The sequence below is a fragment of the Barbus barbus genome, assembly GCF_936440315.1.
Source record: "Barbus barbus genome assembly, chromosome: 38".
In the NCBI taxonomy this organism is placed as follows: domain Eukaryota; kingdom Metazoa; phylum Chordata; class Actinopteri; order Cypriniformes; family Cyprinidae; genus Barbus; species Barbus barbus.
Genome location: NC_136716.1, coordinates 27,349,861 through 27,366,514, shown reverse-complemented (window position 1 = coordinate 27,366,514; position 16,654 = coordinate 27,349,861). Strand labels below are relative to the sequence as shown.

At 39.3% G+C, this 16,654-nt stretch overlaps 1 protein-coding gene across 1 annotated transcript in view; it reads right to left on the bottom strand.

The window, feature by feature from the left end:
- The window catches only part of LOC306857585 (rho GTPase-activating protein SYDE1-like), a 28,947-nt gene that overhangs the window by 8,840 nt on the left and 3,453 nt on the right, over positions 1-16,654 (bottom strand). Inside the window, exons 2-6 of the mRNA XM_079397592.1 lie at positions 7,947-8,729; positions 4,006-4,887; positions 2,132-2,361; positions 1,926-2,052; positions 811-980 (exon numbers count right to left, since the gene is read on the bottom strand). Of these exons, the coding sequence (XP_079253718.1) occupies positions 811-980; positions 1,926-2,052; positions 2,132-2,361; positions 4,006-4,887; positions 7,947-8,729 (2,192 nt within the window). The remainder of the gene's footprint in view (positions 1-810; positions 981-1,925; positions 2,053-2,131; positions 2,362-4,005; positions 4,888-7,946; positions 8,730-16,654) is intronic.

The following is a 16,654-nucleotide window of genomic DNA, read 5'->3' as shown; positions in this document are numbered from 1 at the left end:
TGGTGAGTGCACTGGTGCCGTTGTCCTGTGTCTGCCGTCGTATCATCCAAGTGGATGCTGCACACTGGTGGTGGTTGAGGAGAGACCCCCCCACATGATTGTAAAGCACTTTGGGTGTACAGCAATACACAATAAAGCACTATATAAATGCATCATTCATTCATATACAGTATATACACACACACAAAGAAAACAAGTAGATAGAATAGAAAAAGAATATAGAAAGCTAGTGTTTTTTCTTTAGAAAAACAAGCAGTTAGAAAACGAATAGAGAGTGCAAGTGATAGAGGGTCATGGTTAATATTTTATAATAATGTTTTCAATATACACTTCCGCTCAAAAGTTAGCGATCAGTAAGATTTATAATGTTTTTAAAGAAGTTTCTTCTGCTCATCAAGGCTATATCTATTTGATCAAAAATACAGAAAAAAATATATTTTGTGAAATATTCTTGTAATTTCAAATGAGTTTTCTTTTTTAATATACTTTAAAATATTATTTATTTCTGTGACGCAGTGCTGTATTTTCAGCATCATTACTCCAGTCTCCAGAAATCATTCTAATATACTGATTTATAATCAATGTTGGAAACCGTTGTGCTGCATAGTATTATTTTGGGACCTGTGATACTTTTTTTAGGATTCTCTGATTAATAAAAAGTTTAAAAGAACAGCATTTATATAAAAAAGAAATGTAATATATAATATTTGGATTTTAAAGTTTAAAGTGCATATAACAGAAGACTGGATTGATTGGGACTGATGAAATACATGCTGTGATGATAAACACAGAGTCTGAGAGATGCATTACCCGCTCTGCTTCAGGAAGACACTGCAGCAGCGAGACGGTGTTCTGTGATCTCTGAGCGTCGCTGTCGTTTCTACAGGCCGGCCGAAGCATCATGGCCTCTAACACCACTTCATACAGGGTCCTCGTGATGAGAGGGGACGGCAGCTCACGCAGGTAGTCCTTCAGAATGCCTGACAACAACATTACAAAACAATCAATACTTTCATCATCAAAAACCCACTGTACAATTACCTTCAAATACCTTGATATGCCAAGTAAATCATGCTTTTTAACTCACATTTCAGACTTTTTCATGCAGTTTTCTCATAAAATATAAACTCAGATTTGTGAGATATAAATCTGAATTCTAAGAAAAAAAATTCTGAATTGTGAGATATAAACTCAAATTTGACAGGAAAGTCAAAAACAATTTCACCATAGAACAAAAAAAAGGTAATTCTGACGTCTCAAACATACAAATCTGAGTTTATATCTCACATTTCAGACTTTCTTCTCTCAGAAATATTCAGAATTGTGAATTAAATTTGCAGTTGCAAGGAAAAAAGTCACGCTTGTTTATTATTTTAGTATCATTTTACGTATTACAGTTTTGTTAATATTTTAAATTTTATTGAATTTTTTGATTTTAGATAGTTTTAATAATTTTTGCTGTGCATTTTTGTCTTTTTATTTTATTTGTTTTGAAATATGTTTATATAGTTTGTGCTCATTTTTATTTTAGTTGTAGTTATTTTAGTATATCACGTTAAACTCGATGCAAATGAGAAACGTTGCCTTGGAAACTAGTTGAAATGAAAATAAGATTTAGCTTTTTTATATTTTATTTTATTTCAGTTAACATTTATTTTATTTCAAATAGCAATGTTTTTTTTTTTAATGGTTTTAGTTTACTATAATAACACTTTCAAACACTGAATAAAAAATAATCTGACTTTTTCTGACGAGTTTCAATCTTACAATTCCGACTTCACTTCTCACAATTCTGACTTTCTTATAACTATGAGAAACAAATATCAGAACTGTGAAAAGTCAATTTTACTTTTTATTATTTTAATTCCATAGCAGAAACAAGCTTCCATAGATATCAGATTGTGTGTTGTTTGTGGCTGACTGACCGGTAATGACGTTGACGTCGGGATAGAGCTCATCGTTTAAGGTAACGGCTGCACTGTCTCTCTCAAATGCATCCCGCAATTCCTTCTTCACCGCTGCGGAGCCACAAAGACGATACAATCCCACCACCTACAGAAACAAACACAGTCTCTTAATACAGTCATATTTAACGCACTTCGGGTCTGAGAGATATCTGAGCTCGTCTCACCCTCAGTCCTCTCCTCTCGATCTCAGAAACACACTTCTGAATGATCAGAGGCACTTTGAGCGCAGACGCCTCCTTCTCCACTAGGTGGAGCAGCTCCATCCCGAACACATTAGGAGGAGGCAGGTCACTGAGGCGGGGGAACGGGGTCACAAAGTGCTCCAGAAGGGTCAACTTCACATACAGCAAACCACGAGGATCCAGACGGACACACAGCTGCTGACTGCGAGAAGCTGCGGGAGAGAGACAGAGACAGAGAGAGAGAGAGAGAGACGAGATAAAGAGATAAGGGCAAAGCACAAGATGCAGGGTATGGCTGGGTGGATTTGCTGTTTAATGGTTGTGCAATGGTATAAATGTATCAATGCTACAGGATTTATTATATAATGGGGTCTTTCCTTGTCAAATCATTAAGTCTCATTCATTAAATCATTAAATCAACAGGAATAAATTACATTTTAAAATATATTCAAATAGAAATCAGTTATTTTAAATAGTAAAAATATTTCAATTTTTTTTTATTTTTTTTTGCTGTACTTTGGATCAAATGAATGCAGGCTTGGTGAGCAGAAGAGACTTCTTTTAAAAAAAGCATTAAAAATCTTACTGTTCAAAAACTTTTGACTGGTCGTGTACTTCTAGCGATCTTAAAACAGCTTTAAAAATGGCTCATCCAATCAGAACTTAGGCCCCATCCACACAGAGACACGTTTAGCTGTATACTTAAAAATGTTGTATCGCATTGGCGTTTTGTCCAGATGGATCCGGCGTTTTGGAAGCGTGAAACCGCTATTTTTTTAAACCGGGTCCCAGAGGGGATAAATCTGAAAACGACACCCTTGTGTTTTCGTGTGTACAGCCAATCCGTATATTTTGTGAAACGATGATGTCATCACCCCACGTCTCGACCCTAGTCAGACACCGCTACGTCTCGTAACAGCAACAACAACATGAACAAACACTGAACAATTGTCTTTTTATTAAAGTGCCCCTATTATGGGTTATGAAAGGTTCATATTTTGGTTTTGGGAGTCCCCAACAACAGGTTGACATGCATGCAAGGTCAAAAAACACTCATTGTCTTATAATATGCATTTATTTTGACCTTACTTGCGCAACGACTCCCAAACGATTTGCTCAACGATTCATTTTTCCAAACCCCTCCTTTGCGTGACGCTAATCTGCGGTGATTGGTCGATTGGTCTCATTTTCATTTCATCTCGCCTGTAATGCCTGATAAAGCAGCGTTTGTGAGAGCAGTGCTGCTTTGTGTACAGCGTTACCGGGGAAACCACTCCAAAAGCGGCACCTAGTGGCAAAGAATGAATTTACATTTTTATTCAGACCAACCCGAAAAGGCCAACAAGTGGGCGGGCAGTATGCTAATGGCTTGGGATTCGTTTTAAAAGCGACTCGTTTCAATGATTCAGAGTCAACTCTTTCTTTTGAGAGACAATAACTTTATAAACGGTGCACTTTCAGATTTAAAACTTTGCAGGACGTTTTCATTCACATAGAGCTGTGTTACACACTGCATGAAAGGTAAGTTTCAAAAATCCATAATAGGGGTACATTAACACAGATTAATAAATGTATTATTGTTCCATGTTCGTTTGTATACAACGCGCAAGGTTTATGCGCATAGTCTAAGTCTTCTCCGTTTTTAGTGTATCTCTGTGGCAGAATTACAGGTCTGGCATGTAAACTACATCGTTTTGTGGCGGTTTTGTGGTTTCATGTGTACGCATATATTTCTTGAGACGAGAAAAAAAAAAAGATTGGATAGGGAAAGCTCTAGCTTCGTGTGGATGTGGTCTTAGAGTGGGAACAATTGGTTTCACCTTGTGACTTGATTTGCAAATGAGCTGTTCTCTTACCCTTGAAGAGGGACGGTATAGCCACAGCACCCAGAGAGCAGACCCGGTTACGAGCGGGAGCGGCAGGCGCAGCAGAGCCATTGTTTCCGCTGGCATTCGTTGGCGTCAAGATGACCAGTTTGAGCAGCCGCGCCCTCTCGAGCTCCAGGTTAAAGGTGTGGTTTAGTGGGAGACACGCCCCTCGACAAGTGAGCAGGGATGTTCGAGCCCGGGTCACCCCGTCCACTTGAATGGCACAGAAGACTTCTTTAGTAGCGTCGTTCCGAGGGGATCGTAGCAGTTCATCGATGCCCAGCAGATGCACCGTGAGCAGCCCTGAAAGTCTCTGAGCACAGCGAGGCTGATCCGGCAGCGAGTACAAGCGGAACGACTCTGCATCTGCCACAGCGAGTGAATCCTGTGGTCCACGGTGTGGTGGTGGTGTAGGTGACCCTTTCGACCCCTGACCCGAGCCCTGCTTTGGCAAGAGTTCTGGTGAGTCTCCATCGCTAAGATATCCTCCTTTACTAGCAGAACGCGTTCGAGAGGATCGGCGCCTTGGCTTTGCAGGTGCACTGGAGTCCAGGTGGTACTTGCTGATGACATTGGACGATTCCTTGCGTGCATTTGGTGGTGAAGCCTCATCGGATGCTCCCGGTGCACTGCTGGCGTTCCCTTGTCCGTTGCGCTGATTACGGGATGAGCGTAGGCTAAGCTTCCGTCTTAGTTCCGGAAGCTTACGCATCTTCATAGAAAGCCGCCGCACTGTTCCTGGAGACTTGATCTTGTCAATCACACTGCTGGCACTTCCACCCTCCCCCTGGCTTTTCTTTGGCGCCCCGGGACTGTCAGATTTCACACCACTAGCAGAGCTGATACAGTCCGACTGTAGCACAACCAGATCTGAACCGAAAGAAACACACAATGTTAGAAACAAGGAATTTAACCTTTGAGATGGTCCTGAACCTTTAAGAAGCCCTGAGAGGCAAGTAGAAGTTGTGCTCTAGTATATTGTAGTGTGAGTCTGTTCCAAAACCTAGTGAGATGCCTTGCTGTTTACCACATACATAGGCAGCATGATGGACAACAGAAATGGAACCTTGGGAGTAGAAATAAAAGCTTCTAGAGATCCTGAAAACCTTCATTAGCTGGTCAAGGTGTGTTTAATTAGGGCTGGAGATAAACTTGTCTAGAACAGAAGTTCTCAACTCTGGCCCGCGAGATCCACTTTGCTGCAGAGTTTAGCTCCAATCTTGATCAACTCACCAACCAATAACTTTCTAGCATTCCTGAAGATCTTGATTAGCTTGTTCAGGTGTGTTTGATTAGGGTTGGAGTTAAAACTCTCCAGGAAAGTGGACCTCAAGGGCCAGAGTTGAGAACCCCTGGTCTAGAAGGTGAGCCTCCAGGAGCAGGATTGGACATCCCTGTAATAAACTGATTTGGAACACTCTACATCAGGGGTGGGCAACTCTGGACCTCAAGATCCACTTTCCTGAAGTGTAGAACAAACTAATCAAGTTCTTCAGGATTACTAGACATTTACAGACAGGTAAGGTTTAACAGAGTTGGAGCTAAACTCTACAGCAGGAGTGTCCAATTCTGCTCCTGAAGGGCCACTGTCCTGCAGAGTTTAACTCTAACCCTAATTAAAAACACCTGAACCAGCTAATCAAGGTCTTAAGGCTCATTCAAAACTTCCAAACAAGTATAATGGAGCTAAACTCTGCATGACACTAGCCTTCCAGAAGCAGGTTTGGACACCCCTGCTCGACGGGACAATGAGCCTTCGAAAGCCAGAGTGGCCCAGCCCTTCTCTACATCAGTGGTTTCCAACCACATTCCAGGAGCCCTCCAACACTAGACGTTATGCAGTCTCCTTTGTCTGAGACACCCATTTCAGGTCTTGAAGTCTCTACTAATGAGCTGATGGTCTGAATCAGATGTATTTGATTAAGCAGACATGCAAAATGTGCAGTTTTGGTGGGATTCAGGGAAAGTGGTTGGGAGCCACTGCTTTCATCAGAGATGGGCAACTCTGGACCTCAAGATTCACTTTCCTGCAAAGTTTAACAAGCTAATCAAGGTCTTCAGGTATTAGGAACCTACAGACTGGTGAGTTTCATCAGGGCTGGAACTAAACTCTGCAGAACAGTGGGTTTTTGAGAGCCAGAGCTGCCCAGCCCTTCTCTACATCAGTAGTTCCCAACCACATTCCTGGAAAACCCACAACACTACGTTTCCTTTGGCTCATACACCCACTTCAGTTTTGAGTCTCTAATGAGCTGATGACCTGAACCAGGTGTGTTTGATTAAGAACAATTTTTGGGGGGGCTCCAGGAAAATGGTTGAGAACCACATCTCTACATCAGAGGTAGGCAACTCTGGACCTCAAGATCCACTTTCCTGCTAATTTTAACAAGCTAAACATGGTCTACAGGTACTAGAAACCTACAGACAGATGAGTTCCATCAGGGCTGGAACTAAACTCTGCAGAACACTGGGATTTCGAGAGCCAGAGCTTCCCAGCCCTTCTCTACATCAGTTGTTCCCAACAATGTTCCTGGAGAACCCACAACACTGCATCCTTTGGCTCACACACCCACTTCAGTTTTGAGTCTCTAATGAGCTGATGACATGAATCATCTGTGTTTGATTAAGGACAGTGTTTGTGGGGTTAGTGTTCCTAGTGTTTCTAGGAACGTGGTTGGGAACCACTGCACTACACAGGCAGTAAAACAGCAGTTCACATATGCAGTTCTCCAGAGACTCGACCCACATTGCTTTCCAACGGAGTTTGACATTAGCATGTCACTAATGCTGGGTACACACAAGATAATCGGGCTGATTTTGGGCCGATTTCTCCCCTTCTGACAATCCTAGGTAATGTTCCGATTATCTTGGTGGTTCTAAAGATTATCTTATCAGATTTTCCTGTGGTGTATTAAGAGTGACCGAATCTGCTCGAAAGAACGTCGGAGATGCCCCAATCGCTATGTTGAATATTTACGATCGATTGAATATTTACGAGAAATCCTGATGTGTGGGGGGAACCCCAAGGAAAAACGCGCATACAATCTGGAGATTATCATGTGAATTGAAACAATGTCCAATCAGAATGCGAGCTGACAGAATACGGAAGCATAACAAACAGTCATGGCGCAGCACAAAAGGATTTGGACAGCAGAGATGGAGGATCAGCTTGTCGATTTGTGGCAATAGCACGAGTGTTTATAAAACTTGTCCTGTAAAACATTTATTCTCAAGTCTCGAGAGATTTTGCGAGATTTCCCGTGTTCACAGTCGGGACTCTGGTTGAAAATCTGTTGGCGTGTGGTGTGGTCTGCTGTATTTGTCACACCACACACTATAGGAGCAAAACGGTTAAATCTAGGATTTTTTTTGTCCTCATGTTTGTGGTCTCTCACATTTTGAAGATCTTATAAAATTAAAAAACAAATGTTGTGTGTACCCAGCATTAGCTACAGACGTGACTCTGGTTAACATAAAAATGCACACACAAATATTGAGTAAAGCAGTCAATTTTTAATTATGTTGAACTTTCTGTGATGCGTTCTGGAATTGCCTTCTCCATGACTGCTGCAATAAAATTTGGCCAAAAAGAAGGTTTCTTAGAAGGCAGCACAATTATAATTATGCCACCTACCTTTTGGAACAGCCTTCACCTCTCTGGCACACCTAAAATGCTATCTAGGTAGGCAGCTCACTAGGTTTTAGGAAAAGATCGTCTAATTACATGTAATGTGGTTGATTCCCATCCTATTTTTTAAATTTGTGAATGCCAATCATAGCACAACATTTCAACTTACTATAAATATTGTTTCAAAACAGCACTGCTCATTTTAACCTCAGTTTTAAGACCAGCTGTGTGAAATGCAAGTATGCTGGCAATGCAGCTTAGCTTGTGACAAACTCTTACATTATGGAAAACCTGACCATACCCGAACTATCCGCCCTGATGATGTCGGCCTCCGTTTGAATCTCTCTCATTTGATGGACGCCGGTGGGACTCGACCCCCCTGATCGTTTCTGATCTCTTTTCTCCTTTGCCGATTCCTCAGTTTCTCTCCTTCTCCACGGATCTCCATATTTTTCCTGAGCTGCTCCTCCGGTGGCCCTCGAGTCGTCCTCTTCAGGAATGGGGTTGTACCAAATGTTTCCATCTCCGCCTGGGCCCTGTCGCCACTCTGTGATTCTGGTTGGGAGGACTTCATCTGATGACTGGGGCTTTCCTGTGGACAGAACCCAGGCCCTACTACTCCTGTCCAGGTGCTGGAGGTAGGCGCCTTGCCCAGAGATCTTCGCTGAACTAGAAGAGGCACACACATCCACAAAAGCTGTAGATGCAGGGGTCAACTCCGGCAAACCGGCGTCAATGGAATCGCATGGTGTCCTGGAATATCCAAACTCCAATTCCAGATCATTCCGCTTCCTCTTCAAGTCATCCTCACTCAAAGTCCTTTGGCTCCAGGCCTGTTTTGAGACCTCAGCCTTTCCTGAGCACAAATCCCAGTCCTGTGGCCCGTAGACCAGGCTCGTACACAGATCTGTGCTGGCTGGGTCTTTGCTTGTAGAGGGAAGTTTGGCCCAGTTCTGTTTTTTGGAGACGGTGATCTGGGAGCGTCTGGTACACTCCTCCACGGTGGAGCTCTCTGTCTCAGCATGACCTGAGGTGGATGCAGTTGATGAAGAACTTTGGAAAAGGTCCACCTTCCCTGTCACTTCTAAGGCAGAGGAAAGAAACCAGCAATAGTTACCATAGCAGGAGTTTTTGGCCTTATTTGGTGTTGAAATATTTGGAGTGACTAACTTGATAAATGGATCTCTGGAGACTTGCAACACTCGGAAATATCAAATACCACAAGTAAAAGTGAAACTGGGGGCTATTAACCTTTACAGGGTTTGACTGCTCCCTAAAACAACATTTTTGAGATGAGTTTACAGTGACGTATGTGGACAGAGAGCAGCGAAGAGAGAGGACAACTGGAAAGAATTTAAAAAAAAGACCAAAAACAGACATCGAGAGGAGGGCTGCAGATATTTACCATCTCCTTCTCCCTCCCCTCTTGCACATCTGGAAGTTTCTCCAAACTCCCTCCTCCCCTGTTTTTCCCTCTCTCTCTTCGTCTGTTCTTTCCCCTCTTGAAATTATGAGCGTGGCTTGTGACACACAGTTAGCCAAATATCTTATCCAATTCCAGAAGCCTTGAATAACTCTCGTGTGCCCTCCAGATCGGCTCGGCGCATTATCTCTGCTGGCTTGCATGACTCTGGAAGTGCTGAATAAAAACATCTCTGTCAATTGCTCTTTAGTTAGCACTGCACATGAGTATGTCAAAACCGTTGCTAGTTTACAAGGCCAAGACAACACTCCACAACCAAAGGCCTAAACCGCAAATGCTGCTTAAACACTGCACAAAGCTCTGATGGAAAGTTTGACAGACGGGAATGTGCAAGTCTAATTTGAGGGCGCAGAGAGAGCCGGATCAGTTTGAAATCAATTGGGAATACAGCAAATTAGATTTCCGAGCACTCGACTGAACCCGCCCGTCTGAAATATTCACTGGTCATTTGATGCCTACGTGTGTTTCAAAAAAGGTTCAAATTCAGCTTATAGATGAAATGCGACTTTCACAGACATTTCGATGTCTACTGAAATCAATGCATTCTAAGTGCTCTCTAACAAGTGGCTTTCCTCTAACTCAAGCATTAGAACATGGTGCTACCAACACCAAAATCAAAAGTTTGATTTCCAAGGAATGCATGAACTGAAAAAATGTAAATGTGCACCTTGAATGCAATGCAAATCGCTTTATATAAAAGCATCTACGTATCTATGTATAAATGTAAATATAAATGACATATAGTGCAAACTCTAGGTTTTCAATAAATATCCTGGTTCGCTCTGAAATGTCACATTAAAGAAGCCAAATTGACTTCAAGATGAAACCAGAAAAACACAACACAGACCCCTTTATGCTTCCCTGAGCAGGAAGTGTTACAGTTTGTTAAGTGGGCCAGCAGATGACTTCCTGTTTTGCCTAAGCAGCCAAGAAAATGAGAAGGAGAGAAACAGACAGCAACAAGCTAGAGCTACTTGCTGAGATATTTCAGACAAAATGCACAGATAAACTGAAGGAGGATGCATAAAAGTATAATTTGGTTTACATTTATGCCTTTGGCGGACAGCTGTATACATTTTTTATTTTTATTTTTTTTACCAGTTCATGCATTCCCTGAGAATCGAACCTATGCCGTTGGTGTTGCTGGCTTTACAGGTTGAGGAAACCATATATGTGACCCTGGACCACAAAACCAGTCATAAGGCTCAATTATGAATCATATGAAAGCTGAATAAATAAGCTTTCCATTGGTGTATGGTTTGTTATGATAGGACTATATTCGGCTGAGATGCAATTTGAAAATCTGGAATCTGAGGGTGAAAAAAAAATGTAAATATTGAGAAAATAGGAAAGGGGTATTACAGAAACCTCCTAACTTGACAAAAAAACCTAAAAACTGTCTTAACTTTAGGACAACCCCACAGCTATCCTAACTTCAAAATTATTTGAAAGCTAATGGAAAAAACGCTTACAACTGTGCTGTCCGACAGTGGTATTACATTTATTAATAGTTGAAAATGAAGAACGAAGATGTTTAATGGTAGAAAGACTCTTGGAGGACCCTGAAGATGTTATATTTTGATGACAAAACACTTAAAAGTAATTACAGACTGCCACACAACATATTACAGTTAGCACAGGAACGGCAACCAGCATTATAGAGACCAACAAGAGTGTCACGGAGCATTACTGGTTGTAATGCAAGTGAATAATGCTTTAAGTCGATTTTCAAATTGAAGTAGTTTCTATTATTTTGTTTCCCTCATCAGCAGAAGTGTTGGTTGCTTGGTAACAGACCTGAGAGTGGATTGTCCAGCTTGATTATGCCATTTAAGATTTCCTAACTAGAGATAAGATACTATTTTATAAGATAGGATAAGAATCCTAATTTAACATATCATATCTTAAGTTAAGACCTAAGATAAGAAACTTTCTGCGCCCCCAGGGTCACATATTCAAAGATTAGTATAAGGCATAAACTTTTTGAAGGCAAAAAGTTAACAGTGGCACACATGGAAGTCTGAAAACTGGGAGCGATTTCAGTGACAAACACACAGCTGTTGAGCCGCTGAGAAGTTTTCAATGAGCGGTCTGTGTAAAGGGCTGGACAGACACACACACACACTTAACCCTATTCACTATTCATTACAACACCCCAGAATACACACGCTCACACAAAGCACGCTCTCTCGGGCGGCACGCTGGACTCACCCTTCACCTCTGACGCTCATTCACCAGACTGTGTTTATGAAGCCTTTTCTGGGTTTAAACAGCACATTGATAAACTGGTCTGGCTCTATTTAGTGTGCTACGACTCAAAATAGCCACATGCAATGGAAAACCTTTACATAGAGCTTCAGTTTAGTCATTTACAGACAGTAGATCGACTAAGCCGATTAATCAGATGATATTTGGCCATTTTTACATTATCAGCATCATCAATAACATGTTTGCTTAGAGAAGTGGAGTTACATACACTGCCATTCAAACATTTGGGATCAGTAAGATTTTTAATGGTTTAAAAACAAAAAAGTATATTCTGCTCATCAAGGCTACATTTATATGATCAAAAATACAGAAAAAACTGTAATATTGTGAAATATTATTACGATTTAAAATAAAGTTTTTCTATTTTAATATACTTTAAAATTGAATTTATTTCTGTGATCAAAGCTGAATTTTCAGCATCATTACTCCAGTCTGCAGTGTCACATGATCCTTCAGAAATCAATTAAATATGCTGATTTATTATTAATGTTGAAAACTGTTTTTCTGCTTCTTATTTTTTTGGAATCTGTGATACTTTTTTCAGGATTCTTTGATGAATAAAAAGTTAAAAAGAAAATTAGAAATCTATTGCAACAAATAGGGTCAATACATCTTTACTTTTTTTTCAGCAAGGATGTTAAATTGATCAAAAGTGATAGTGAAGGCATTGTTAGAAAAGATTTCTTCTTTAAAAATCTTACTGATCAACTTTTGAAACACTATCAGAAACGACACATTTCAGCTTTAAAGCACCGAACGTTAAAGTCAAAGCAGTCCAACACAGATGTGTTTCGAAAGACTAATCCATGACAGATTGTTGAACGATAAAATGTGATGAAAACTTTGGCTTCATTAGCTAAACTGACAAGGCTGCGTGCATGTTTGTTTACTCCTGAGTTTATTTACCATGTTTGGCAGTGTGAAATAATTAGTGGCAATGTTTGCTGAGAATATTCACAGCGTAACGGCTAAAGAGTTTTTCCCAGAATGCCGATCCCTCTCCCCTTCAGCCGCCCACATCTCTGCAGCATAATTTGAGACATCCTGTACTGCTCTCATCTGCCCCGAAAACACAAGCCAAACTATTAATAATCACATCAGGAAAGACTGAAAACATGGAAGTCGATCTTCTGTTTCACAACAGAGGCATTGAGAAACTGCTATGAGTTATTTGAACTCATAGAGCAGCAATAAAAAATATGCATGATCTTGTTTTGGCCTCGTCTAAAACAACTGTAAGAGTGAAAACAGACCCAATCCAGAGGAAAAGCCTCGTTCTCTCCAGATCCCCCATGAAGATGTTTCCTCTGAGAGATTGAAGCATCAGATCAGATCTACGGAAGGTCTCTCACGTCCTCAGTCGTTAGAGAAAGAGGAAGCTCGCTTCTAAACATCTGCGCTCAATGTTCTCTGTCATTTTTCTTCATGCTGAGTAAAACCTCTTTCTGATGGTCAGAAAAGAGCAGTGCACAAACTATAAAGATTGCATGCAAGGGTAACTAAAACAGACATGAATTATGTAAATATTTAGTGCAAATACTGATTATTTATTATTTAGAGCATGCATGACCTCTAAACATCGTGCATTATTATTTTTTGTCTCTATAACTTATGTTGAGAGTTCAAGGAAACTAGACATAAAAGCATCTGAGGGCCTCGAAGTGAACTTGAACAATCCGTACTGTTCTAGGATGAGCTTCTTATCTCAACGATTAATCAGCGCTGCTTATTCCTGCACAACATTTCTTGCTGCTTCAGTTTTACACAGAAAAACAATGGACATCTTATTGAAGCGCCATCCTGATGCTGGAAATACCGTTTTCCACACTTTTTGATGCTGGAGCAACATCAGATGGAACATTTTCTCTGAGCAATGCTCTGTTTTTCAGTTTGTAAGCAGCTCTCATTTCTGTTTAGAGCAGGATTACAGAATTAAACATCGGCCCAGACAGCATTATCAGTTTATTAGTATGGCCAGATGCTGCCAGCTGCATTTCTGCCTCAAACCGCACATTACACTCTACTTCTGTTTGGACGCAGGCCCATAAAATCTGCTTTCCCATACGACCAAAACAAAAGCGCTTTTTTAACATACTGTAAATGCAAATATGCTATAAACTAAATAGTTAAAATAACAAGAAAAATAAATTGATAAATATCTAACTGGATGAATCAATAAAAATATTGAAAACATATTTTTGGAAAATTAGTCAATGTCTGATTTAATATATATATATATATATATATATATAAATACACAAACATACAGTATATATTTTGAAAATATTTACATGTATATATTTATATTACAGATAAATATATTTAATATATAAACATAATATATTTTCTAAAATATATACATGTATGTGTGTATTTATATTGACGTAATAAATATACACAGCACACATACATATATTATGTAAACAACATTTTTATTTTGGATGCCATTAATCGCGATTAATCATTTGACAGCACTAATATATATATATATTTTTTAAATTAGGCAATATTTATATATTTCGATTTAAACAATTATTATATATAACATTTTTAAATACATTTTATAAAACATTGTAAATACTCTGTAAACAACAATAAAATAAATAAATAAATATGGTTTATATGTGTGTGTCTGTTCAAATTAGACAATATTTATATATTTTGTTTTTAAAAATAAATACATATTTTAATTAATAAATACATCATTTTATATATACTGCATATATGTATATATATGTATGTGTGTGCAATATATACTATGGTACTGCGACTGTACTTTATTGCAAGAACAGACAGACAAGTTTAACGCTGTTTTCTGATCAAGCTGTGAATTGGCGCTTCCAGGAAGAGTCTCAGGAAGAGGAAGTCGTTAAAAAAGGATTAAAAACAGAAATATATTTCCGCAGAAAACCTGGAGGAAGCCTGTTGAAGTTACACGGGAGAAAAACTGATCTAATTAACACAGACTGAAATGGTTTACGCTCAAACACTGGCTAAATCTCCAATACAACACTTCCAGTGATCAGATCTGTTGAGTTTAATCATCTATTAGTGCGGTTTATTAAGTGTCACATATCAAGCATCACTGTTACTGCTGCTCATAGAGGTTAGTGAACCAGATAACAGATAAAAATCAACTTATCTGTAAATATCAGAAAGGCACAATGTGGTCTGTTTGCACTTAAACTCTCTGTATAAACAGTCCAGATCCTGAAGCATTAGACGGCCACTCGAGAGAGAAATTATGAAGCAAAAAGACATATGAAGTGCGTATGTTTACATTCTAGTGTGGAGCAGCGAGAACATGCCGTACTTTTCTGATGAAGGTTCCTCGTGATGTCAAAGAAACTCAAAGACCAACGTGAGCCTCAGATAAGGACTCGCTGGCTTCTCTCACAAAGCATCATATGACCAGAAGAATCAGTGTTATTACTAACTCAAATTAATTACAGCATGTATACTGTACATGTATAACACTAACATCAAAACTGCAACACTTAGTTAATGTAACAAATAACATCGAGCAATACATCTTACAGTACTTTTAAACCATTATTAATGTTAATGAATAAAAATACAGCTGTTAGTCCATTAAAACTGTTTCCAGTAACTGAAATAAAATTATATATAAATATTAGATGAAAAACTAAAAATACTTAAATTAAAAAAACTCAAATAAGTTACACAAAAAAAAATACAAAAAAAGCAACACTATTTTAAGGTGTCCTTGTTACATGTTACATGTGCTCACTATTATAATAACAATAAATTATGCATAATTATATGCAAATAAACCTAGAGCAAACCCTAATTCTAACCCATATAGTAAGTACATGTAGTTAATTAATATTACTCAGTACTTAAATGTATAATTACACTATAATAAGGAAGGACACTTTACACTTAAAATAGTGTAACCAAAAAAAACTAAAACGCTGTAACTAAATCTATAATTACGCTGTTGACTCTACTTCTATCTCTTAACCCACCCTTAAACCTAACCATACTACCAAACATGTCCCTAACATCACCATAACCCCACAACACCAGTAAAAGTGTTTGCAATACAACATGAACACAAAAAGTACCTAACAATTAAGTAGATAGTAGTTAAGTCTTGCCCAGAATACTAGTGCATGAGTCATATAAACTACTGGAAGAAAGAAATAAAGCTATATTTTTAGTTTGGAACATGAGATGAGTAAATGATCATTTAAATAAATATTCCTTCAAGAAATGAGCATGCATTTGTTTCAGTCGGTCGCTGCAGGCAGACACTCGATGAGGCAAAGAACAAGGAAAACAGATCGAGAATGAGTTTTCTGTTTTGGATTCTCATGTGGTTCACAGATGCACAGCGAAAAAAAGAGCTCTATTGACCGTCTCTGATCAACACACACACACACACACACGCACACTCACACTCACACTCACTCACTCACACACTCACACACTCACTCACACACACACACACACACTCACACTCACACTCACACTCACACTCACACTCACACTCACACTCACACTCACACTCACACTCACACTCACACACACACACACACACACACACACACACACACACACACACACACACACTCACACACTCACACACTCACACACTCACACACTCACACACTCACTCACACTCACACACACACTCACACACACACACACACACACACACACACACACACACACACACACACACTCACACACACACACACACACACACTCACACACGTTCCTCTGGGAAGCAGTGATACGGCTCTCAACAGCCATGAAGCTGCAGCTGGGATCATTATTCCCGAGAGTTCACATTCCTTCTTTCTCTCTTGGACTCTGATTCTCACATACTTTCAGCTTTGGGTTTTGCCCTCATCCCTAATGGATCTGAGATGGTTCAAATATGCAGCATAACTTTTTCTGGCCAAATTCTAAGACAGCATCAAATGTGGACAAAGCAATCCCAGAATGCATTGCAACATTCGTGCAATTGGCAGTCAAAAGTTTTAGAATAATTGTTTTTTTATTATTATTTAAAAAAAATCTCTTCTGCTCACCAAGGCTGCATTTATTGAAATCAGAAATACAGTAAAATTGTGAAATATTATTAAATATTAATATAATTAAAATAACAGCTTTCAATGTGAATGTGTTAAAATATAATGTATTTCTGTGATCTGCAGCTGTATTTTCAGCATCATTACTCCAGTCTTCAGTGTCACATGATCTTCAGAAATCATAATAATATACTGATT